The 24,357-nt window shown below is 44.3% G+C and overlaps 4 protein-coding genes across 5 annotated transcripts; 2 read left to right on the top strand and 2 right to left on the bottom strand.

Annotated features, from left to right (window-relative positions):
* Positions 1-4,341: 4,341 nt before the first annotated feature.
* Positions 4,342-8,881, bottom strand: LOC130402543 (cytochrome b-c1 complex subunit 1, mitochondrial). The gene is made up of 13 exons (XM_056606749.1): positions 8,756-8,881; positions 8,104-8,241; positions 7,904-7,990; positions 7,596-7,725; positions 7,198-7,396; positions 6,917-6,996; positions 6,681-6,796; positions 5,920-6,063; positions 5,399-5,559; positions 5,214-5,299; positions 5,037-5,125; positions 4,836-4,911; positions 4,342-4,753 (listed from the first exon to the last, which is right to left on the bottom strand). The coding sequence occupies exons 1-13, from the start codon at positions 8,813-8,815 to the stop codon at positions 4,689-4,691; spliced, it is 1,431 nt and encodes a 476-aa protein (XP_056462724.1). The 5' UTR covers positions 8,816-8,881; the 3' UTR covers positions 4,342-4,688.
* A 458-nt stretch (positions 8,882-9,339) lies between these two features.
* Positions 9,340-11,482, top strand: hmces (5-hydroxymethylcytosine binding, ES cell specific). Of its 2 annotated transcripts, none has more exons than XM_056605547.1 (7): positions 9,340-9,506; positions 9,643-9,832; positions 9,956-10,099; positions 10,207-10,404; positions 10,622-10,773; positions 10,861-11,053; positions 11,141-11,482. In XM_056605547.1, the coding sequence occupies exons 2-7, from the start codon at positions 9,644-9,646 to the stop codon at positions 11,330-11,332; spliced, it is 1,068 nt and encodes a 355-aa protein (XP_056461522.1). In that variant the 5' UTR covers positions 9,340-9,506; position 9,643; the 3' UTR covers positions 11,333-11,482. The 2 variants fall into 2 exon arrangements, with proteins under 2 accessions (XP_056461522.1, XP_056461521.1); XM_056605546.1 differs by having other exon boundaries at positions 9,613-9,832; positions 11,141-11,481.
* Positions 11,483-11,704: 222 nt separating this feature from the next.
* On the bottom strand, positions 11,705-15,868 carry LOC130401644 (ras-related protein rab7). Its single transcript, XM_056605548.1, has 6 exons — positions 15,505-15,868; positions 14,347-14,404; positions 14,037-14,163; positions 13,485-13,703; positions 13,174-13,302; positions 11,705-12,985 (listed from the first exon to the last, which is right to left on the bottom strand). The coding sequence occupies exons 2-6, from the start codon at positions 14,397-14,399 to the stop codon at positions 12,890-12,892; spliced, it is 624 nt and encodes a 207-aa protein (XP_056461523.1). The 5' UTR covers positions 14,400-14,404; positions 15,505-15,868; the 3' UTR covers positions 11,705-12,889.
* Positions 15,869-16,470: 602 nt separating this feature from the next.
* rpn1 (ribophorin I) lies at positions 16,471-23,184 on the top strand. Its single transcript, XM_056605545.1, has 10 exons — positions 16,471-16,844; positions 17,463-17,527; positions 17,712-18,018; positions 18,121-18,330; positions 18,445-18,637; positions 20,064-20,163; positions 20,266-20,404; positions 20,667-20,786; positions 21,297-21,542; positions 22,027-23,184. The coding sequence occupies exons 1-10, from the start codon at positions 16,608-16,610 to the stop codon at positions 22,207-22,209; spliced, it is 1,800 nt and encodes a 599-aa protein (XP_056461520.1). The 5' UTR covers positions 16,471-16,607; the 3' UTR covers positions 22,210-23,184.
* Positions 23,185-24,357: the final 1,173 nt, after the last annotated feature.

Genomic DNA, 24,357 nt, shown 5'->3' with positions numbered 1-24,357 from the left:
CAATTTAAAATTAAAAACAAAAACACACTGACATTATTCATCTATCGTCCTATGCCAGCTCTCGTGGACTCGCCGCCATTCTTCAGACTAAGTGCTACCTGACGACCCTTATTGGAGGCCCCTCATTGGCAGGTCCTAGACGCATGCAGCCAACACGAAGCGCTTGCAACGGAAGGGTGCAAGACTCGCCTCAGAATCCAGATATATTTCGTGAGGCTTTAGTTCACTTTATTAATATATTACAATATAATACATCTCCTTCTAAAGATACAGCAAGCCAGCTCTGGACGGGAGATAGCTATATAGCCTCCTGAATTCCTCTCATGTAGGCCTACCTGTGGTTTTGTGCTTCTTATGTTGCTATATTTGTATGTTGTATATATGCAACATACAACATACAAAGGGAAATTATCAATTAGTGATCGGTTGGGCTTCAGTCAGTCAGAATAAGACACTGCAGATTTCTGGGCCAGTTATTTACCTAGGTGTGTCAGTGTTTGGAGCTGAGTCAGGGTGTGTGTCGATTATTATTGGGCTGGACCATGGAAAGATTACAGAGTCCATATTGACCGAATCCCTTATTACAGATTATTGTGATCCTATAGGATAAATAATAATGTATAGAAAATTAGACGGCATATAGGCATACTTTTTGGTAGTTGCTTCATGAGGATATGAGTGTATTGAGTAAAATTGTGCAGAATAAACATGCCAACAAAAATCTGTTTCTTGTTCAGGTCTTATGTTAATGGGGGATCCTCTTTGAAATTAATGTTAATGTAATAGAGGTATTAATATCAAAACCTCCACAAAATGACTCAACCAAAGCCAAAGCCTCAACCAAAGGAACAGTTGAATGGGTCTGAGAATCCATCTAAGGATCCATGAGGCCTGCATCCAATGAATAGTCTTCATCTCTGTCCCCTCAAAGTCTTCCTCTCTTCTGGTGTATCTCTCTCTCTCTCTTTCTCTCTGGTACTTTTGAGTTCCACTTCCCTAATGACGACAATGCTGGCGAGGATGACGCTGCTTTGCACTCTCTGCATCGTGGGCCCAAGTCGCACATCGTCAGACTATTAACCTCATCAGTCCAAGTCATATCACGTTGGATTCGTACCCATGGTCTAAAAAAAGCTCTTTCTTGTTAACCAAATGAAGCAAATGGTCATTACCATAAATCTCTGAAAAGATGTGCTCAATTTCTTATCAAGGTCAATTTCCTTGATATGCCTTTGTTCTTGTATCAGTGGTCCTGTTATTGTGAGTCACAAGGCTCTTAATGTGCGTTATTGGCTGCTGAAGCTTGTAATTAAGTGTGTGACGTCAAACAAAATCAAATCCTAAATTAAAATCCCACAGAGAGAGACAGATAGAGCAATGGTCTTCGTAATGAGATTTATTACAGTTCATTTCTATTAATTATGCAAAGATGGCCAACATTCTACAATTACAACACATACATTTTAATTGAGATTTTTTTCTGACCTGGGTATTTTGTTTTGTTAGTTTTGATGTTTTTGTAGCAGAGACATAAGACCAGCTTCATCTGATTTTGCTTATTTTTATTTTTCCATTCCAAATGAACCAAGTTTAAATATAAGTCCATTGTTTATGGATATTTCCCATTCATTGTCCGTCTGGGCGTGATCTATTTGGCATTGTAAGATCAAATATATGAATATATAAAAAGAAAGGTAACTGTCATTCCTTGCTCCGCGACGCCCCCCTGTGGCCGCCATTGTCCCTACCTCTAGCCGATGCGAGCCATGAGCTCTGCATTGGCAGCTGCCTTGGTCCTCATGTCCTGGTTCTTGGCCAGGTCTATGAGAACACTGAGGATGCTGGTGGGTACATCGAGGGAGAGGGCAAATCGGGAACCCTGCTGGGCCCTCTTGGGGAGTTGGGAGGCGGGGCGTGGCGGGGCACGTCCCTGGCGTAGCACGGGGTGAAACTCTGGAGGAAACAACCCGATCAACATGCCGCTGCGGTTCACGATGTCGACAGCCAGTGTGTCCGTCTGCATGCCTTGATCCGGAATGGCGCCGGCCGAGCCACCCCTCTGGCACTGGGCACACCAAGGTAACAGCAGGACCAGACACAACCACACGGGGAAGCTCCACATCGTCGCAACTCTGCAGGGCACACGATAAGTTAGGATAATATGGGCCATTCCATGAGTAATAAAATATGTCTCAGTGGTGTTTTATAATCTGATTTATATTGGTAGATTTAGTCAAATTGCAAGGCTGGTTTAAACATTGGTAATAGATTTGATATACAAGATTTGTCTAAAAATATATCCTTTGAAATTGCTGGTGAAATGATTATATCAATGTCATTTATTTAGACCATTCTTGTTTGCAAATATTTTGAATCCCCTATACTAAAATCATGAACATAGTTTTCTCAGATATTTTGTCATATGCTTAATGCTAAGATCATTAAAAGGTTTCTTATCACTGCCAGGTAACTTACTGAATGTCAACACGTGGAGGGAGCACTTGTCCAAAAACGCCCCCTTTTCCCTTCAGAGTTCTGCAGAAGGTGTGATTTATTCTCTGGTGATGTCTCCTCTCAGTTCTGTTCAGCAGGTCTGATGTATTCTCTGGTGAGGTCTGATGTATTCTTGATGTCCCCTTTCTGGATTCTGCAGCTGGTCTGATGTATTATCTGGTGATGTCTTCTCTTAGTGCTCTTCAGCAGGTCTGATGTATTCTCTGGTGAGGTCTGATGTATTCTCTGGTAGCACCTTGCGATGGGACCGCTCCGACTCAGCTGGACTTCTGCTCCTCTCCTCTCTTCTGGACTTCTGCTCCTCTCAGTATCACACAGCCTACATCCTTTTCACTGGCCTCGCTCTGTTTATCTTTTACATCTTGCCCCCCCCCCCCCCAACACACACACACACAAAAACACTCCATCCATACACAACACACAAACGCCCCAACACAGACCATACACACAGATACACACACAGATACACACACACAAACACACACACAGATACACACACACACACACACACACACACACACACACACACACACACACACACACACACACACACACACACACACACACACACACACACACACACACACACACACACACACACACACATCTCGTCTCAACTAATTTCCTCTCTGCTAGTTGTTATGTGCAAATGTTTTTGTCTAAAAATAATGTGATAGTAATAACAATAGCTTGTCCAATAATGAATTATAAAAGCAGCTGTAAAAAAAATTCTGTATGCATTTTCGCGGTGTATAAAAGAAAAAGCATGAGCTGGTGTTTGAGGTAATGAGGTCACATTGTCTCCTGAAGATGTCACAATGACGTCACCACATAACAAAGCTTCCACCAGGAACGGTGATCTTTGATGTATTGGTTTTGCTTCAGTGTGTTTGGGTTTGTTTGAGTCTTTCTTTTTTGAAGTTCAATCCCTGCTAGAACCATTTAGTTATTGGATACAATAATTAAGGAGGATGTCACTGTTTTGGCAGAACTTCTTTACTTCAGTATTTGTTTTTAATTCTACCAAAAGTACATAAACAAAAGATTTATCTTGTATATAAATATATTAGTTATGTAGAATATTGTTTAGCGATGGGAGTACAAGTTATATTTGAAGCACACATTTTCTGCTTTACAATAATTTATCATATTTCAAGGTGAACTCATAAAAAGGGGTTAACTAGAGCAGTTAGGTTAACTTGAGATTAACTTGAATCACAGTGCTCAGCCAGATTTGAAGAACACAAACCAACAACTATCATCAATATGCTGCATTAGAAGCAGTGGCTCTAAATACATTTCATGATGCACCCATCGTGTGACGCAAGTTTCTATAAACAGAATACAAACACAGGGGAAGGAGGAGGCGATAGTATGTATGGAGACGTAGAAACATGCCTGGAGCGCCAGAGAAAGGAACAGGAACAGGAAGGACAGAACCAGGAAGAGTGAACAACATTGAGACTTCCTCATCTCCAGCCCCCCTCCGGCCACCCATCAAACCACAATCCTCATCTGATTAATGATAAGCATTGTTTTTACTCAGATAACCCACAGCATCCATATTGAGTACTGGGTGATGCCGGAGGCCGGCTAGGCATCACACGCTCTGTTTGACCCCTTTGGGTAACACATGGAAGGGTTGCATAAAGCCAACATGCAGCCTCGTTAGCTCCGTACCCTCCGTATGACCTGTTGGGGTGAGGCGGACTAGGGACATGCTGTCTAGATTAGGTATTGATGCACTCTTTAGTCTGAGCTAAAAGGATGCTACACTGATTTGTGAAGATTGCTTTAAAAATCACCCCGGATGGCCACAACCGAAACAAACAAGACACTAGAAAATAAACTATGTTGAACAACAGAGTTTTATTTGTTGGGAATCAGAGCTTCCGTTATGTACAATAGAGGACAGAAACAAATCGTTATTCATAAATAGATGTTTGCTCTTCAAGGACTAGTTCCACCATGTCCTGATTTAATGTTAGACCGATCGCTTCATGTTCAAAAAGGAACCCCTCACTTTGCTCTTAAATAGCCAGCAACAGGTCTCAACCAAGAACTACAACACAGAGCACATTCAATGAGAATGATGAGTGAGCATGTGGAGGGGGTGGAGAGGTGGATGGCAGGCTGTGTTGAGCCGGGCTACTGGACACACAATGCCGGACGTCTTAGAACCTCAGCCAGTACATGGAGGCGCGCGTTCTGTTGTAGTCGGGAAGTTGCTCAACGGGGCCTGGGGTGGGAGAGAGGGACAGGTTAAACACACATCGGTATATATGTAGAACGTTACGACAGGTTAAAGACGACAAACTGACCGACAGCTGCCACAGCGGGGCACTTGTCATAGATGTATTTGGAGCAGACATCGCGCACCATCTTTGGCGTCACGGCCTGCAAGGAGCCACAAAGGAAGCAAGAACCGTCAACATGTGTGTTTAGGCTTGGGAAGTACCCCATTAAAATGGCAGCGATGGTGGCATCGGCATGAAAGAGAAGCCTTGTGAAAGTGCGCTCACGTTAATCCTGGCGTCCCACTCGGCAAGAGGAACACGACGGCCGTAGTTTAGGACGTGCCTGCCGATGTCGTCGCAGATTGGGGTCGTTCCTTAAAAAGGTTAAAGACATGTTTACTTTCCAGTGTGATGGAGAGAAATACAAATATGCATGTAAAAAAATAATAACTCTTTGAATACCATTGAGCTGTGCCACTAGGCTAGCCTTAAGAGACTTCTTGCCTCTGGCAACATCACTGTCTGTCACTGTGGTGCACATATTCATCCTGAAGAAAAAAAAAAAAAGTCAGAAATACAACTTTTACCATTCCACATTTGATCATGTGTGCATGCATGTCACTTCCATCTGTGGAGGCGTCACTGACCAGGCGTTCTGAGACCAGTGCATCATGTCCTCGATGTGGTGCATATCGGTCACAAAGTACATGCCCATCAGGCCGGTATCGCTGTAGGACGAATGGAAGGCCTGGAAGCTTTCGCAGAAGTTCTCCTCAGCGGCCATCGCAGCCAGACGACTGCTCATATTCTGAGGAGGAAAGAGCAGCCGATTATAGACACGATGACAACGATTTGATTCAGTCCTGTGTTTCCTAATTCTACACTGGGTGGGCCACGCAAAAGTTGGGAACACATCCCAGAGTTAAAATCATCAAGTGTTCCGTTTCCTCTACACATCGGTTTATAACGGGTATACATGCTAGCAAGTACATGTGAGCTTACGCTCCTTTCAAATTGATCGACAAGCAGGGGAGGAAGGGGGACGTCCTCCTGCCCTCAACGACGGCCACAAGACAGAGCCTTGAAGGGCTGAAGCTCAAATGGAGTCCTGTCTGATGCATGATCCTAACCAAACACTCTGCTGAACCAAGGGCTCTCGTCTCCTAACCTTTCCGCCGCCGGACTTGATGTCATAGCTTCCAATGATGGAGTTGGCCACCATCAGAGGCACAATGTCCGGGCTGCCGACGCGGGCGCCCTCCACAGCAATGGCCACATGAGCCAGGGGCATAGCGTCGTCACGCATACGGATCTGAAGAGGTAAGAGGAAGCATAACGACAGTTCAACAGGCTGAGAAACCCGAGAGCCTAAAGACGGGTCAACAGGACGCGTCTACAAGTCTACAGTCAATCTAATTCATTGTCTACCACCAATTTCACCCCACTTGTGTAAATTGTTTCAATGTATCTTGTTCTTGTGATTTTTATGATTGTTGATTATTTATTTTTTAAACACTGCCCTGTAAGGTGACCTTGAGTCCTATGAAAGGCGCCCTCAAATAAAATGTATTATTATTATTATTACAGACAGGTCAACAGGACGCGTCTAAAGACAGGTCGACCAGACGCGGCTAAAGACAGGTCAACCAGACGCGGCTAAAGACAGGTCAACCAGACGCGGCTAAAGACAGGTCGACCGGACAATGCTAAAGACAGGTCGACTGGACAATGCTAAAGACAGGTCGACCGGACAATGCTAAAGACAGGTCGACCGGACAATGCTAAAGACATCCGGACAATGCTAAAGACAGGTCGACCGGACAATGCTAAAGACAGGTCAACAGGCTGTTCTGGTATGCATAACAAACGTTATAAGGAGACTAAGGCAGTTTCTATTTTATGGCCAGACTTCAGCCTTCGCCATCTCACCTCACTTCCGGTGAAGCGACAGGGAGACAGCACTGGGATGGCGTCGCCCTCGTACTCAAAAGACAGGCCGCTGAAGTGAGTCTTGGCCAAGCCCACCAGCTCCTCATGGTTCACACCTGCAGAATAAACATGGATAGACCGATAGTCATTATTGACCCCAGATTCTCATCGCACATGCACACAACCGATCAAATAACCCCCCAGGAGGGTGCATTGGAGAAGGAAACTAGTCATACCTCCGGCCGCTGACAGCACCATGCGGGGGGCCTTGTAGTGGCTGCCAAGGTACTCCACTAGGTCCTGACGGGAAAGAGTCCTGGAGAAAAACAATCAGCACCATCACTTACATCAGTGTCAAAATATACTTTGGATTCATTTACATGAGGAAAAACTGAGGAACCACCAGATGAGTTAAAAACGTCCCTTATTGTTAACTAATAATGCATAATATGAATGTAATAATTGAAAGATTCATGTGAAAATATATATTTTAATTGAAGCGTGTGCAGGAGCCTACCTAGCATTTGAGGAGGGCCCGAGGACGCTGTAGGACAGGGGGGTGCCCTGGAAGGCTGTGGCGTGGAGCAGGTCCAGGCAGACCTCCTGTAAATTGCCCTCCACCTCCTCCAGCTCTCGCAGCACCACGGCCCTCTGCTGCTCCACGTCCGCCTCGTTCAAAGAGCAATGCTGAACCACCTCCGACAGCAGCTCCACGGCTGGGGACACGACAAGCACCAAAGAATGTTCACAAACATGGCTCTTCAGCGTTAAACATGACGTTCAGATATTTCAATTAATCTTCGACATGAAACAAGATCTTTATATACACACATGGCATTCAGAACACTGAATCAGTTTTGACTTGAAGGAGGGGAGGCTGGTGGAGGCTTTCAGAAGGCTTCCCAGTGGTTTTACCTTTAGGCAGGTCCTTAGCCAGGGTCTTCATGTAGTATGCGGTGTGCTCCCTGGAGGTGTACGCACTCAGGTGGGCACCCATGGACTCCACCTCTTGTTCGAGCGCCGTCTGTGGGTGCTTCTTGGTCCCCTAGAGTTGGAGAGAATGTGGAGAAATTAGGGTGATTAAAATTCAAAAAATATGAGATATTATAAACAGTTATACCTGTAAGCAAGTAAGATAGCTGATAAATGTTCTGATTTTGTACGTTTTTGTCTACGTAGGGCCACCAGTTCGCTTGCAGGACACGGTTGAAGAGGACACGTACCTTGAAGGCCATGTGCTCCAGGAAGAAGCCCGCACCGTTGTTCTTCTCACTCTCATAACGGCTACCAGCACCGATCCACAGTCCAACCTGAAACCAGGGAGTTCATAGGATTTGTACGATTTTAAGAATGATGCACTATATAATTTTAGTAATTCATGGGGAATGTGTGTCCTTCCGACTAGATTGAAACAGGCTCATACAGTGCAAGTTGCATGTCCGGTCTCTTCGGAGGCAACCCTCAAGCCATTATCAAGGGCAGTCAGGCGAGTCTCTGGGGCTCCGGCCAGGCTCTGGGCATAGCTGACTGAGGACTGACGTCGCAGAGACAGCAGGATGGGCTGCAGGTGGGACGACCAGAATGATGTTTAGTTACGAAAAATGGTTTGTGTTGATTTGTCAGCCATGTATTATCATACATTAGTTTGACAACTTGAGCAATTACCATGTTCAATTGAACACCCCAAAACTACAATTTCTTCACTTCAAACCGGTAATTATGCAATCCGTAACGCATAACAGACAACTATTGACAAAGTCAACCGGCCGGTAAACCTTGGATGGGTCAGCAGGGCAAACGAGGGCAACTACTTAAATAGTAATAATGAAACGATCAATGATTCCCCAGTTATGTCTTACTCCTTTAAGTACAAAAAAACGTAATGGTGTGCGGTTTAGAGAGTATTGGAAGGCTTCCTCGATAGTTGACCTTGCGTTGAAGGCATCCTAGCCTGCTAGTGCTTACCAGGCTAGCAGCTTTCAAACATTGCACAGGCATCGATTCAATCATACATCACCACTTCGTTCAAGGCATATCTTGAAAGATATAAACGAAAAGTTATCGTTGTCACTCACGTTGCGGTATTTTGCGAGGCTTCTCCCCACAGTGCTCCCGACTCGGCAAACGGACGCCATTTTGCTATGGTATACAAGAATGGGTCGCGCCTACGTACAGGACGTCGTATTACGTAAATGACGTCACTGTACGTGAAGGACGTATAACTTCTGGTGACCGTGGATGTGCACCTTTCTTTGATAGGTCCATAATGTACAGATATATCCTGGGAACCAGACCAATCTCAGTACACATCCATCATGATCAAATATCCCAACAATGGATGGACAAATGGATGAGGACAAAATATTTAGTGCTTTTCTTCCTAAGGAAATAGCGATGTAAGATTCATTAGACATTACAATGTACTTTGTAATGTTTAATCAAATATTAAGCATAAATGGAAAATGTATTCTAATGTCTGAAAAATTCAGATTTGGTTATTTTTACTTATTTATAATTAATTCATCTTATATGTCAGCCAAATATTATTAGTCTCACTGGCAAGAGAAGCACGTTTATGCTCTTTACTCACACCCTAAATAAATAATATACTATTATTTTCAGGTTTTTGATATCATTGTATGACTGTTTTGGTCCCCGGTCACGTGACTCTATCACGTTCTGTTTGAGTCGGAGTTGCCTGCGCAAGTTAATTTATGCAGACTAGACCCAGTAAGTTCAGAGCAGCCAATACACAAGAAGTCTGCACAATTGCACATAGAATAGAGCAGTGACGTTCATTGTACCAGACACCCAACCGCTAAACAGGTAAGAGCGAAAGGTGGTTAGCTTCATAACTATACTTGTCTTCAGGTTTGTGTTGTGTTTAGCATGCTATGTGCTAACCAACTAACATTGGCGTTACAATCTATAGTTCAACTTCCTACGGGCAACTACTTTTAAGGATGTGCGGAAGAACTGCATGTACTCTGGACCCAGAGGAGGTGAGCCGCGCCTCTCGCTACAGAAACCGCCACGGGCAGCGACGTCAGCCAAGATGGAGAGATGGAGATGCTGACAAATATCGGCCGTCCTACAACAAGAGTCCACAGTCATTTAGTCCGGTGCTTCTGTCTCAAAGACATTTTGATAAGGTGCGCGGTCACCTCATTGTTCACAGTTCATGTTTGTGTATGTTTTGCATGTCCATATCCTATGGTTCAAAAGGTACCACATATGATGCTTGTGACAACGGTGAGATTTTGGTCGTCCCTCAGGATGCGTCAGTGGATGAATGTGTGGTGGCCGCGATGCGATGGGGTCTGATCCCATCCTGGTTCAGAGAAGATGACCCCCGCAAGATGCAGTATAGTACCAACAATTGCCGCAGTGAAAGTCTGTTAGACAAAAAGTCCTACAAGGTAGATATACTCTTGCCTCACTGTGTCATGACAATTCTTGTATTTATTTGCCTATGTGCTATAATTCACTATGTATAACATTTATTTTGTTAAATCTTTCTTCAAAGGACCCTTTTCTGAAAGGACAGCGTTGTGTCATCCTCGCTGATGGCTTCTATGAATGGAGACGACAGGGGAAAGAGAAGCAGCCCTTCTTCATCTACTTTCCACAGAGCCAGCCAGACTCCGGTCTTGGAGAGGAGGAACAACGGGATGAGAGTGACGTTGAGTTCCCCCCAGAGGAGAAGGCCTCAAACATTGAAGAGGTCAGCTCCGTAGTTGCTTAGCGGTTACTGTAAGCTTAAAAACCTTGCACACAATAATAGATTTGAAAATCAGAAAATCATCATTTTATAATTTTTGCTCATGAGTTAAGATCTTGATTTCAAAGTACTGCAAAGTGTCTCTTAAATTAGCCCAGATACAGTATGTTCAAAATAAGTTGTTCTTACCATCCTGTGCATATGTGAATATGGCTACAAGGAAAGTGAAACAGATAAGTGGACCGGATGGAGATTGCTGACTATCGCTGGACTGTTTGACTGCTGGAAACCTCCTGGGGGCGAAGAGCCCATATATACATACACTGTTATCACAGTCGATGCCTCCCCAAACCTTCAGAACATTCACGATAGGTAGGGTTTACCCAGCATGCTTTTCTCCTGCACTTGCGTTTTTGATTATTTTTGTATCCTAAAATGCCCTTGTGATTGATGTTCTAGGATGCCTGCCGTTCTGGATGGAGAGGCAGATGTGAGAAGGTGGCTTGACTTTGGTGAAGTGAAGTCATCTGATGCCCTAAAACTGCTACAGCCGACAAACATTTTGACCTTTCACCCAGTTTCGTCTCTTGTCAACAACTCTCGGAACAACTCACCAGAATGCCTGCAGGCTGTGGATCCCCAAGCCAAAAAAGTATTGCATTTTTCTGAGGTGTTATATTGAGTACGTCATTAAATGGGGACACTTAATCTAGCTGACAGATCTGACCTTTGAACGCAGGAGCCCAAACCTACAGCAAGCAGTAAAATGATGATGAGCTGGTTGAAGGACAGCTCCTCATCAAAGAGGAAAGAGCCAAGCATCTGCGACACAACCCGCGAGCAACAACCCAAGGCCAAGGAGGACCTCAAGTCTTCTGGGACTCTCGAGAACTGGCTGAAGAGCGCCAGCAAGAAAGCCAGAATCGACTGATTGTGTAAATAGAGATCTCAAAGCATTGATGTGCACTTTTACCGTCACTTGTGTTCCATATGGAACTGTTTGTTGTCAGAAACATCCTTTTTAATATGAAATAATAAAAGTTAAATCCAGTTAGTTCAAGATTTTTTTATTACCATTATTATGCAAAGACATTTTCAAACAAGGTAGATGCTATGCATTTACCATATTTATATTGTAATGATAAATGCTAACACCTAAGATATTTTGATATTTTTGTACGTATCCTATCATGTCCTAAGATGCAATTCAAATTCTAAACATAAGAACAGATGAGCCAATTACATGAAAGAAACATTAAGCACTTAATCGTCCGTCAACATATGCAGTTGGCAGACAGAGATGGAGATAGACAGCTTGACTTCCCCACAAACCATGGAGAGGTTTTCAAATATACAAAGTGTTGACAGTTGGCAGGAGAAAATAAAGTATTAAATCATGGTTCTAAATTATTGTTAATGCTTGAAAACAAACCTGCCGACTTAAACACTGAATCGTCTTGATTAGTTGATATAGTAAGACGTTTTGCTATTGACCCCCCCAAAAAACATGAGAATTTGTCTTGCACTTAAGAAAACAGGAATTGGATGTGGACAGCTATATTACAGAGCAGAAGTGATAATCCATATGGTATCTGCTACAAGCTATGATTATGTAAATGTATTGGCCTCAAAAACCACCTTGCTAAATTTAACCAGCAAGTGAGAAACATGCCTTTCGAACATTTTCTCTTAACCAATTAATGCAAGAATATGTGGGCCGCACAGGAGTCACACTTCTACGCCTAACAACTGATTTTCATCTTCCGCAACTTAAAAATTTGGGGGGGACGGGACGGTCGAGTCCTGAATTGATATGTCATTGGATTCTTGTGGATGAGGTAAGCTGATGCTACTGAACCAAACACAAGTCGTCTTTGGAACCACCAGACTGAGGAGTAAAGTGGAGCCCTGATGTGTCCATTATATTCATGCAGCAGTGGTGGTGAAGGTGGACCACCACTACCAGAGACTTGTTCAAATGCTGGTAGTTTCTCACTTTATATCATAAGTATCAGACTAATGCCTAGATGTAGCATTGTTTTAATGATAGTAATAATAATAATAATAGTGTACAAGTAAAAGCAGTGTTAGAAACAAAATCAGGATGCAAAACAGGGAAAGGGGACACAGAATCGTTCATCTGAATGACCAGAAACCACCAACACTGCAAAACAGTACAAGGAAACACTGGCATGTAATAAGCATCATGAAAGTAAACATCATGATGTCTCCTCAGTGTTCTTTGGGCTAGTTGACTCAATAGAAAATGTGTCATCTTGTGTACATAGAGTGACGTGTACAGCATGTATGTGTTGTAGTAATAGTAGTATAGTCTAAGAGGGATGCTGCTTATATCTACAAAGGCAAGTGATAATGTCGGACATAGGGTAACACAGTGGGACAAGGGGAGAGGTGGGTGTATAGACAAGGCAAGATGGGTGGGGAAGGCTTAGCATCTCTCCCTCCCCCAGAGAGGTCTCCAGAGTCCTCAGCAGCTGCAGGTCTCTGCTGAAGGCTTGGCCCTTTCGTTCCGGTCCAGCTTTATTGGCTCAGGGAACTCATTGTACAACTCCACTTCAGTCTCCTGCAGACATGAATACACAGAGAAGAAGAGTGAGACCTACTAGATACAGCTACATCATAGACATGCCAAGAGGACGACATTTTTTTTCGGCAAATATAAAACAACAGCAACTCAACTATCCGGTCCAGGATAACCACAATAAAGGCAGGGCCCTACATGGCAATATGCAACCAAAACGTGAGAGTTACCTGTTTGAGAGCGTTCCTTGCAATGGTCTGGAAAGCCTGCTCCACGTTGATGGCCTCTTTGGCACTTGTCTCAAAGTAGGGGATGTTGTTCTTACTCTGACACCAAGCCTGGGCTCGTTTGGTTGTCACCTGTCAAAAACAAAAATAAATACAAATCAAATAAATATCTCTGAGACAAACTGACACACAAAAATATGAATCTTGACAAGTCCTCCATTATTTGTCATAACAAACCACACCTTTGAATATGTAAAGAAATATAACAACATAAACCCTAATGCTGCTTATCCCAAGATACAGGAAACACACACCTGTCTGTTTTCCAGATCAATCTTATTGCCAAGAACCACAAAGGGGAAATTCTCTGGGTCTCTTGGGCTGGCCTGGATCAGGAACTCGTCCCTCCAGCTGTCCAGGGTCTTGAATGTATTGGGTGCGGTCACATCAAATACAAGCACGCAGCAGTCTGCTCCACGGTAGAAGGCCACACCTAGCGACTGGAACCTCTCCTGGCCGGCAGTGTCCCAGATCTGAGAGAGCAACAACATTAAGATACACATCTCCAATAGATTATATAATATAATATAAACATAGTAACAAATCTTCCCCTCATTACCTGCATTGTAACAACTCTGCCCCCCTCATTACCAGCATTTGAAAAGGTCTGTCTGTCCCCCTCATTACCAGCATTTGAAAAGGTCTGTCTGTCCCCCTCATTACCAGCATTTGAATAGGTCTGTCTGTCCCCCTCATTACCAGCATTTGAATAGGTCTGTTTTCCCCCTCATTACCTGCATTGTACCATGCCTGTTTATCCCCCTCATTACCTGCATTGTACCATGCCTGTTTATCCCCTTAATTACCTGCATTGTAACAAGTCTGTCGTCCACCATGACTTCTTTTGTCAGGAAGTCTGCGCCTATTGTTGCTTTATACTGGTTACTGAACTTCTTATTCACATATTGGTTCATCAATGAGGTCTTCCCAACTCTAGAAAAGGAGATGGACACAAAACATTTTAAATTACAGATCTAAAATGATTTATCTGTGATAATGACGGCAAGTAAACGGTTAACTGAATAGACCTTTTAAAGCCAGCTAATCAAATCAATGTTTAACAGCCTGCTCTGATCTCCTTTCGTTTAAGGAGTTGGGCCTCAACGTAAAACTAACCCAGAGTCTCCAAGGATGATGACTTTCAGTAGGACTTTCTTTCTAGACGTCATTGTGCCTTGGAGAAAAAATAAAGAGAAGGAAAGAAAAATAAAATAAGACGTTAGTTTCAGCTTATACAGTATACAAGTTATACATATAACATCACTATTCAAATAAAGTGTAACTTCTTCTACACAGTCCATTTTAATAAGTTTGAACTACACCCAGTGGCACTTAATTCTTATTCTCATCCCCAGTAAAATGCCTCTTGTGGAGGATATACCTAGGCCTATGTTGATTTCATAAAACAAAGATCTGAATCTACCCTTTCCTGACTCTTTAACTCATTTGTTCAGAAATGCCCTCTATGTTTCTGAATTGCTCAATAGACAAGTCTTTCAAAACAGTTTGACACCACCATACCCAAATTATCACTGCAGTTTCTGAGTGGGACATTGAGGTCTCTTATAACAAACGACAGTGTGTCGTAATGTTCAAAGTTCATCTCGGAAAATAATTTACATTCCCCATAGCAACACATTGCCCCAATCTACGGATATACCATGTATGCTCTCTGTTCAGGTGCTCCCATGAGTTAATAAAATAACACCGTGGCAATATAAATATAAAATATATAAAATAAATACGCAGAACGGGTCGCATTCAACTATTGGTGCTCCTCATAATCTGCAACCCATGACACTGTGTCATTGATCACATGGTTTAAGACCAAAGGGGCCATGACTTGGCAGGCATGATGTGGCTATGCTAATGTTGGAGCTGAAATGAACATGTATAGATTTAAGAACGACGATTAAAACCACTGCCCGATCTGTTCCCGATATTTAAACATATACCTTCGTCCACTTAATTTGACTACCAAAGGGCGTGGAGGGGTTACTATTAGAGGTATTGTCCGTGACACAATCAATTATGGAGAAGAAAAAATACATCTCGAGCACTAAGGATTTCAGGATAAAACTAGCTGTCGGTGACAGTAAACTTGTTGCCTGAGATATGTCGTGATGATGAATGTTTATTCAGTTCATAACATCTGATGGGTAACGTTACGGGTATTTTGAAGGCTAACATTTAGTTAGCAAAACAACATGACCAGAGTAACTTTTACCATCGTCTGTAGGGTGAACATAGTTAGTCAACACAAAAGAAAACTACCTTGATGAGAGTCCCTTGATCTTGATAATGGCAAAAGTCGTCTTTCTGTTTCGTACAATCGACAATTGTCTGCAACACTCAGGCTAGCTAACTAGCTAAATCAAACGAGTGATAAAACGTTTTTCGGAACCACGTATACGGCTACGCGGTTTCAGTAGTGTAGCCTCGCAACACACGCCTCATAGATCATAAACACGGCCACTGTCTGTTTGGCACGGTTGTCGTTTGACAGGAGCAGAATTGGCCCAAGTGTATATTTTGCCTTGTTCCGTTGAGGCTAACGTTACATTGACGCTAGCTGCTCTTCACTTCCTCCAAAACAACATCAGGACTCCCTGACGTCAGCGCACAACACGCCCTGGTTCACATTATGATGAGAGAGGATGCGGACTTGTAGCGTTATCCCGGTCTCCCGTGATTTCCGGTCTATAATTTCCTGCTGTGTACAACAGTCCCCGGAGGAGGGAAAAGAACAAGAACAACATCGCAAAGACAGGGTTAATAAATATGGAGCTTTGAGGAAGATATTGGTATATCCCTCCCTCTTCCTCGCCTCTCGCCGCCAAACTCGTATAACTGAAAGTCCCGCCCTCTCTATGGAGCATCCTGTTCCAGGCGTTCAGTCGTGAGATGAAAACGCCTTGTCAACAGCGGGTTACCTGGGAATTAAAATTATAAGCATTATTATTATTTATTTATTTTAATTAATATGCAACCCAGCGGTAGTCAATTAATAGAGTATTTTTTATAAAATGCAGTTAATCAATCAATTACAACCGATGAACAATGGTAATTATATAGTGGCATCCCTCGAACGGCCCAGACAATACAGTATGGTATGGTTTAAATAACAAGTGTGAGGATTTGATACTGAATTCGTATGTGCTGAAGCCAATATATTAAATGTTTAGTCTTGATTTCGCGGATACCGTAATGATCGCAAAGTGCGCGTATTCTACGTCATCACGTCAGTGAATGTAGCGTCATCCTTTCTGGAGTAGAGCAGCGCGCGGCCCTTTTTTTGCTGCTCTACATATTTCTCAATTTGTATACCTTCTGCGGGTCCCCATAACACATTCTTTGTGTTTTCATCTATCCCCACAATGATGCCTCCTGTAGGAGTTTTCACTTGCCTTATTGTGTTCGCCGCACTCGCCTCCGAGACGGCCGCCGAAGGTCTGGTAAACGAGGACGTGCGGAGAACAGTAGACCTGAGCACTCATCTTGCTAAGATTTCCTCGGAGGTGCTCCTGTCGAACCAGGGCGATGCTGCGGTGCAAACCTTTACACTGGCGGTGGAGCCCGACCTGGTGCCGCATCTCGCTTACATTGGAGCTTCGGTAAGATGTTTGGGTCGATCTTTTGAATGAATACTTCCACGCATCTTGCGAGTAACGTGTTAGCTTCGGCTAGCTAGCTGGCCACTCATTCAACATACTGCAACATATTTTATACGTTCAATGACGTTCATTTCAAAAGTCCAAAATAATCCCCTAAAATTTCCAGATTAATTGCAAACGTGCAATTTCATAGTTTAGCGATTTATAACCTTCATTGCATCTAGGAAAATACCTAGCCAAGCCTGCATTGAGTTAACGATGTGTGCATCTAGAAGCACATAAATATTGGATTTAAGATCAGAATTTCTGGTGTTTGGTGGAGTCACTATTTAAACATGCATGGACACGCGGATAAAGGTATGGACGTTTTTAATAAAACGACAAATCATTGAATGGTTTGAATGGTTCTTGGTAACCGGACCGCTTCCGCACCGCCGCACACTGTCAGAATGACACGTATGCGCTGCATGTCTACTTCCGTGTTGAGGTGCAACAATGTTTGAAGCGATGTTGACATAGTGACATAGAGGCTGATTTTGCAATTACAATTTTGCCCGATGCAACCTCTTCATCTTAAACACGGTTGGAATTTGTTTTGAATATTTAACTGATTCCCAGGTAAAAGGTGACGAAGAGGAAGATGGAACTCTTGAACTCAAGCAAACATCAATACATGGGCAGAGGTAAATTATTTGGATAACCTTTCCTCACCTTAAGGAAGAACAAACACCAAATGGAAGCTTACGTTTTAGTTATGCATTACTTCAGCAGAAAAAATCCTCTTCCTATCACTCTTATCCCACTGTAATATTTTCTCTGCCTTGCCATCGATTACGTTGTGTGTTTATATACACTTCTGCGTTTCAGTGGGGAGTTCTACAAGGTGCAGTTGCCCTCCAGCCTGGCCGCAGGTGCTAAGCTGAGAGTGAAGGTGGACATGGTGTTCAGTCATGTCCTTACGCCTTTCCCCTCGCACATCACTCAAGCCGAGCGCCAGTTGGTGGTCTTCCAGGGGAACCACTACCTGTTCTCCCCTTACCCCACTCGCAGCCAGACCACCCGTGTCCGCCTGTCCTCCAAGACCGTGGAGAGCTACACCAAGCTGGGCAACCCAAGCAAGAGCGACGAGGTCATCGAGTACGGCCCCTTCCGTGACGTCGCAGCTTTCAGCGAGGTAACGGCGTGGACCCCGGTACAACGATCGGCAGAGACTCGCACAAGTGAGACCATTTCAAACAGATCTGTGTTCTTGCCGTTCCCCCTCTCTCCCGTTTAGGATGCGATGAAGATCCACTACGAGAACAACAGCCCGTTCCTTAGCATCAGCAGCATCACACGCACCATCGAGGTGTCCCACTGGGGCAACATCGCTGTGGAGGAGACCATCGACCTGAGACACACCGGAGCCTACCTCAAGGGCCCCTTCTCCCGTTACGACTACCAGCGGCAGTCCGATAGTGGCATCTCTTCGGTTAAATCCTTCAAGGTGCGTTTTTCTAGTAATATAGCCTTGCACGTGGCTTAGTCTAGAAAATCTCCATGCCGGCAATAACCATCTCTTTCTCTCTCCCTTTCTGTCTTTTTTTTTCTCCCCCAACAGACGATCCTCCCCGCCTCTGCCCAGGATGTGTACTACCGCGACGAGATCGGAAACATCTCCACCTCCCACCTGCAGGTGCTGGAGGATTCGGTGGAGGTGGAGGTGCGCCCCAGGTTCCCCCTGTTTGGAGGCTGGAAGACCCACTACATGATTGGCTACAACCTGCCCAGCTACGAGTACCTCTACACCCTGGGTAAGTGAATCGCCATGCTCACTGACCCTAGGCCTTCCCTAGCAGTAGGGCTGGGCGATATGGGCCAAAATGAATATCTCGATATTTTTTTACTATATCTCGATACACGATATATATCTCGATATATTTTGAATCTCCTCTAGAGCACATCATAAATGCTCGATTCAACCATGTCTGGCATAATGTTACGTCAGTAATAATTCTAGTATTACTGAAACATAAGTCTGCATGTAGATTACATGAAACAACATATTGTTTAAACTCATCAGTGCTTTCTATTGGAACAATTTAGAACTTGCACATAAGAAAAGGAAAATCACAGCAAGTTAGATTTACCAACACAGCATTTATTCAAACCGTTAATTATTTATTAACAGTTTGAATAATAATTATTATATATACACTGCCAGACGAAGGATCCAGTGCTATTCTTTTTCGAAACCAAATCCTCAGTTTCCATCCTTTTTTCTCTTTCTGGCTGTTCTCACTCACCGGTCGGAGGTACACGCACCTACAGCAGCGCGCCTTCCAGACTACGTCACACACGCGCGTCCATGAGAATCTCGTGGACTCGCAATGGGCGGGGGGAGTGAGTTTAGAGAGCCACCGGAAATAGCGAGAGAAGGGAACGCTGTGCGTTAAAAAAACCCGAGAAGCCCAATCCCTATGAGAGCTCCCCACGCTACGGCCATCAGGATGCGCACAGAGCTTTTATCCGTGATATTATATAACCAATTATATTATATTATATTATATATTATTATATATAGAGCTCCGGGAGTCGCAAACGGCAACAATCACTTTCTCCTCCGTGCTGCAGTTCACCCCGGACTGCACTGCACCGAGTTTGACGGTTGAACGCTGGTTGGCTGTTACGTTACACATGTCACTCAGTGGCCACGCTGTTGAACGCTGATTGGCAGATACGCGTCTCTACGTTCACTTTGTATGAGATCTTGTCGCCCCGTCGCGTGAAAACACAACGAGTATGCCGGCGGCGGCAAAAAGAAACATTGCGTCCCAATTTATATTCGATGTTCGCGATATGGGCATTTTATACATCCCCTGGAGAACATCTCGCGATACATCGCATATATTCGATATATCGCCCAGCCCTACCTAGCAGTACACTTTATTCAATCCAGAAGTGTGCTCAAGTTTTCCTCGCAATTATTGAAGGACATGGCTGAGTTGCCCGGCCCTTATTTCCAATATCTAGCTTTGGTTTATCCTATGTTATGCTCTGTTTGGGGCAGGTTATTCTCGTGGTTAGGGTGTAAGCATCCTGCCTAGCCCATACCTTCTCCTTGATGCCGTTTATGTTAAATTCCCTATACATTTCTTTGGATAAAGGTGTCTGCTTAATGAGACAAATCTCATCATCCCTTTTCTTGATTTCAACCAACCCCTCCTTTTCCTTTCGTAGGAGACCAGTATGCATTGAAGATGAGGCTGGTGGACCACGTGTTTGATGATCAGGTGATCGATTCCCTCACCGTGAAACTCATTCTGCCAGAGGGCGCCAGGTGAGTCATTTTACTGACTGACTGACTTCATACGTTCAAGCCCTATTCCATTCCCTGTAGCTCTTGTAGATTGTGCTTAACGTGCTGGTAATTGCCTCATAGAAACATCCATGTGGAAACCCCTTACCCCATCTACCGCTTGCCTGACCAGCTGCACTACACCTACCTGGATACCTTTGGCCGCCCAGTACTGGTCGCAACGAAGAGCAACCTGGTTGAGCAGCACATTCAGGACGTTGTGGTGAGCAAGTTGTTCGTCTTGTTCAGTTGGTTATGATTGGCTGTATCAAAGAGTAACAGCCAAAAACAATCTTTTGAAAGCTTCAGTATCCGCACCGCACCAAACCCAGGGCCGACCGGAAATGTGTTCTTTCCATCTTAAAATTACTTATTCTCGTTTGCATTGATGAATAGCGCTGCTTCATTGGGTGATATCCCCCTTCCCTCACACCACAGTATGTATGAGATCCCTGAGCATTGCGTCGCTTGTTTTCTCTTCTCAGGTCCATTACACCTTCAATAAGATCCTGATGCTTCAGGAGCCTCTGCTGGTCGTTGGTGCCTTCTACATCCTCTTCTTCACCGTCATCATCTACGTGCGCCTGGACTTTGCAATCACCAAGGTAACCGTGTGTGCCTCTGTGTATAGAAGTGTGTTACGGTATTTTCGGTAACATGAGTAAGAACGTGATGAGAATTGAAGATTCTCGACTTGGAAGATATGATTAGTGTCCCAATCTCAAGTATGAAACTGTTATAATATCACAGTTTCCAGGAACACTTCAACATGCGTAACCTTTAAAGTACTTCTGCATTTCACTTGAAAATCGAATGGTCATCCGTAGGTTTGAGTTACCTAAGGGACATGGTGTCCTAACGGGAGCCAATCTTATAATTCTGTCTCGGCAATAACTCTTATTCGTGTGTGTAATTATATATTTTCTGAATGGCCTCGCTCCACTTACTTAAGTTTCCTTACATATTTGGTGATCGGCTTCCGTTGGTCCTCCGAGTGCTTGCGCCACACGGGGGCCATTATGTCTTCATGAGAGGCTGCTCTGAACTGTTAGACCTCATGATCCAATCAAAGCTCTCTCTATGTATTTAAAGTCTATCCATCTCTGTCCCATCAGGACCCGGCTGCCGAGGTGCGCATGAAGGTGGCGTCCATCACGGAGCAGGTGCTGACCCTGGTCAACAAGCGCCTGGGGCTGTACCGCCACATGGACGAGGTGGTGAACCGCTACAAGCAGTCCCGGGACACGGGCGCTCTTAACAGCGGCCGCAAGACGCTGGAGGCGGAGCACCGCACGTTCACCAATGACATCACCAGCCTGCAGGCTCGCCTGAAGGCCGAGGGATCCGACTTGGCGGATAAGGTGAGTTTGAGAGCGTCCCGCCATTTGGACCGCTGGGAGGGGTACGCTACGCTAGTTGGCTGGCTACTCCAATGCCTGGATAATCGGCTCTTTTACTGGCCTTAAGTGCATTTATTTTGCATTTAAGTAACGTAAACAAGTGAGCTTTTCCTTTGGTGCGGTAACATTTGCATTCAGTGCATTTAGCAGACTCTTTTATCCAAAACGACTAGCAATAAGTACATTAGTTAGATGAAAGAGAAACAACAAAAATTGCTGTTGACGCAGTAAGGATATTCATAGAAACAAGTGCTAAGCATTACAATTACTAGGTTAACCTATTCTCTGTGTTAAACAAGATTGCTAGGATAAGATGCTGCACAATGCTAAGTGCATAGGTTAAGGGCCAGGACGGACAGCATGCAGTCACATTTCTTTGATCAGCGATGCGTAACCAGCTCTGTCGGAACGCCGCCGTAACGTGCACCATCATGGCTCTCCCTAGGTGGGCGAGGTGCAGAAGCTGGACGGCAAGGTGAAGGAGATGGTATGCCGCTCTTGCCAGGAGGCGGAGCGCCTGGTTGCGGGCAAAGTGAAGAAGGAGGCCTACATCGAGAGCGAGAAGACCCTTGGCACCAAGCGGCAGGAGCTGGTCAGCTCCATCGACAGCCTGCTGGACGCCCTCTAAGTCTCTGGCCGTGCACCGAGGACGTGCACTGCGACACGAGGGCACTCGTAGCACCCGCGTGATGCCCCGCCCACCCCTCCACAACATAGATGTACAACGAGAATTCATGCATTCATTCATATATGTGCCGAATTTCCACAAAGGAAGCACACACACACACGTGCACACACATACACACACGCAACACACACACAAACACACGCAACACAAACACAATTTAGTGAACGATTTGAACATCTTCCCAGGCCTGTCGGGTAGCTTCAGGCCTGTTAGGTGTGTGTACTAGCGTAGCCTTTGTCCCTGCTGCAGGAACACGGTCCTACGCAGCACATACTGAACCATGGCCATTACTTTGAGAATGTACCGTTTATTATTTTAACTTTTGGCACCGAAGTCTGGGTTCTGTTTCCCATTGAAATCTGGACTCTTTTATGTTTGTCTTTTTATTTTCTCTCTGCCTCCTTTTTTTGAATGGTTTTGATAAAACGTCTGAGGGGCTGTTTTTGTAATGAATAATTTAGTTGATGGAGGTCAAATTTTGCCACATGTTTTGTTTTCAAGTCCTGTGTATTTACTCACATGTGCTCTCTAGTCCCTAGAAGGTCAAATCATTTGCTTCTCGTTGGTAGGATGATGTCATGTTCAGACCATGTCATCTTCTTTGCACTTACAGCATTCTCTCTTCCAGACTGACCCTTACTTAAGCATTGGACTAAAGCAAATATTTGAACAAAGCTCTGATTCTGCTACACAACTGCTGGGCATTTCATTTGTCCTGTCCCTTTGGGGATGTATATGATCTTTTTTCTATCATTGGTATGTCTCTTCTGTGTCCACTAGAGATTAATGAATCCATGAGATTAGGCATATTGTGGATATAGACCTGCCAATGAAACATGAGTCAAGTTTGTTGTGTGGACCGTCATTTGAGAGATTTGAAATAAAGTGTGAGAAACTTTCACAGATTTTGTTTCTTTATTTTCCTCATGATTAATAATTTAATAGGCTTTGGCTACCATTAAGTTGTCTTAGTTTTGTTGAGTGCTGCAATGTCTTATATTTACAATAGAGGGCGCACTTTCACCATGAACCTAAGGACAGAATCAGCTCTCCATTCCTCTACTCTACTGTTGGATTTGACAACTTTAATATGACCAATGCCTCAGCCCACCAAAACACCCACCAAAACAATCTCAGAAAGGTCAAAATGCTAAAATTGGCCAAATCCTACATTACATCAGCCATCTTTTATACATCCCCTTCAGAGGGAATTTCCAGGACATTGTTGCTTTCCTGGTGAGCAGAGCAGCCCCACCTAGCAACCACTCCTAAACAATCACTCTAGGGGTTATCCCACCGCCGTGGGCACACGGATGATCTGGGTCAGTCTCAGGTCACCGCTTTCCCTCTGAGGTCATCAATGGTCATTGCAGGTCATTTCCTGCTCCATGATAACAGGTCCCATTCCATGCTTCGAGATAACGTAAGCACATTGTATGCACCCTACAATATTCATTCTGAAATTACACAACCAGGGAAAGCCAAGACAATGTCTGTTCACGCCGATGCTCGAAGTTGGTACGCAGGGCACACAATGACATGCCGCTTGTTTGGATTTTAGTTTGGACCCTGACACAGACGGAAAGCCTGTTGGGTTCAGCAAAGGCTTCACTCTCACAGAAGGGGGAACATTGTGTTGGCTTCCAGAAAAGGTTGACCTCATTGGCCCCTAAACAACCCAGTTGAGTCATTTTGATTATGAGATGTGTTAACAGTGTGTTTACGTGCTGGTGTTACCAGGTACATCGGGGAGGTACGGGTTATTGTTCGGATCAGGGTTCCCCAGGGCTCCGCAGGGTACCCAGGCATCTGTTAGATCGCTGAGGAGGCATTGTCTACCACCAAAGGGTTTTCTGCTCGGTTGATTAGTGGATTGTCCTTTTCAGTTGCACACACGTGTTCTGCTGCAGCTCTGAGGCTAGGAGGGATGTGATTACCGGTCACTGAAGAGCTGCGGTTAAAGGCGGTTGGCAAAAACTGAGCAGAATACTGTTTGAACCGGAATTCATGAATGGCTCTGTATCCTGATGTGGCAAAACTCTTGCTGAAATTGTGGCAGTGTAAAAATTTGTGTGTACGTTTGGGTTT

This window comes from Gadus chalcogrammus, chromosome 13, assembly GCF_026213295.1.
Source record: "Gadus chalcogrammus isolate NIFS_2021 chromosome 13, NIFS_Gcha_1.0, whole genome shotgun sequence".
In the NCBI taxonomy this organism is placed as follows: domain Eukaryota; kingdom Metazoa; phylum Chordata; class Actinopteri; order Gadiformes; family Gadidae; genus Gadus; species Gadus chalcogrammus.
Note: the sequence above shows the minus strand (reverse complement) of the source record. Positions and strands in the feature narration are given on the sequence as shown.

What these genes read in the sequence shown, in the direction of transcription:
- LOC130402543 (XM_056606749.1), bottom strand. Translation starts at nt 8,815, where the DNA reads ATGGCGTCCGTTTGCCGAGTCGGGAGCACTGTGGGGAGAAGCCTCGCA. An exon ending in GGCTAAGGACCTGCCTAAAG is followed by an intron (nt 7,397 to 7,595) that starts GTAAAACCACTG and finishes TCGTGTCCCCAG; the next exon opens with CCGTGGAGCTGCTGTCGGAG. An exon ending in CCTAGTGGCACAGCTCAATG is followed by an intron (nt 5,126 to 5,213) that starts GTATTCAAAGAG and finishes AACCTTTTTAAG; the next exon opens with GAACGACCCCAATCTGCGAC.
- hmces (XM_056605547.1), top strand. Translation starts at nt 9,644, where the DNA reads ATGTGCGGAAGAACTGCATGTACTCTGGACCCAGAGGAGGTGAGCCGC. An exon ending in AGGCCTCAAACATTGAAGAG is followed by an intron (nt 10,405 to 10,621) that starts GTCAGCTCCGTA and finishes TATGGCTACAAG; the next exon opens with GAAAGTGAAACAGATAAGTG. An exon ending in TGGATCCCCAAGCCAAAAAA is followed by an intron (nt 11,054 to 11,140) that starts GTATTGCATTTT and finishes CTTTGAACGCAG; the next exon opens with GAGCCCAAACCTACAGCAAG.
- LOC130401644 (XM_056605548.1), bottom strand. Translation starts at nt 14,399, where the DNA reads ATGACGTCTAGAAAGAAAGTCCTACTGAAAGTCATCATCCTTGGAGAC. An exon ending in TTGATCTGGAAAACAGACAG is followed by an intron (nt 13,303 to 13,484) that starts GTGTGTGTTTCC and finishes TGTTTTTGACAG; the next exon opens with GTGACAACCAAACGAGCCCA. An exon ending in CAAGGAACGCTCTCAAACAG is followed by an intron (nt 12,986 to 13,173) that starts GTAACTCTCACG and finishes TCATGTCTGCAG; the next exon opens with GAGACTGAAGTGGAGTTGTA.
- rpn1 (XM_056605545.1), top strand. Translation starts at nt 16,608, where the DNA reads ATGATGCCTCCTGTAGGAGTTTTCACTTGCCTTATTGTGTTCGCCGCA. An exon ending in ACGTCGCAGCTTTCAGCGAG is followed by an intron (nt 18,019 to 18,120) that starts GTAACGGCGTGG and finishes TCTCCCGTTTAG; the next exon opens with GATGCGATGAAGATCCACTA. An exon ending in ATTCTGCCAGAGGGCGCCAG is followed by an intron (nt 20,164 to 20,265) that starts GTGAGTCATTTT and finishes ATTGCCTCATAG; the next exon opens with AAACATCCATGTGGAAACCC.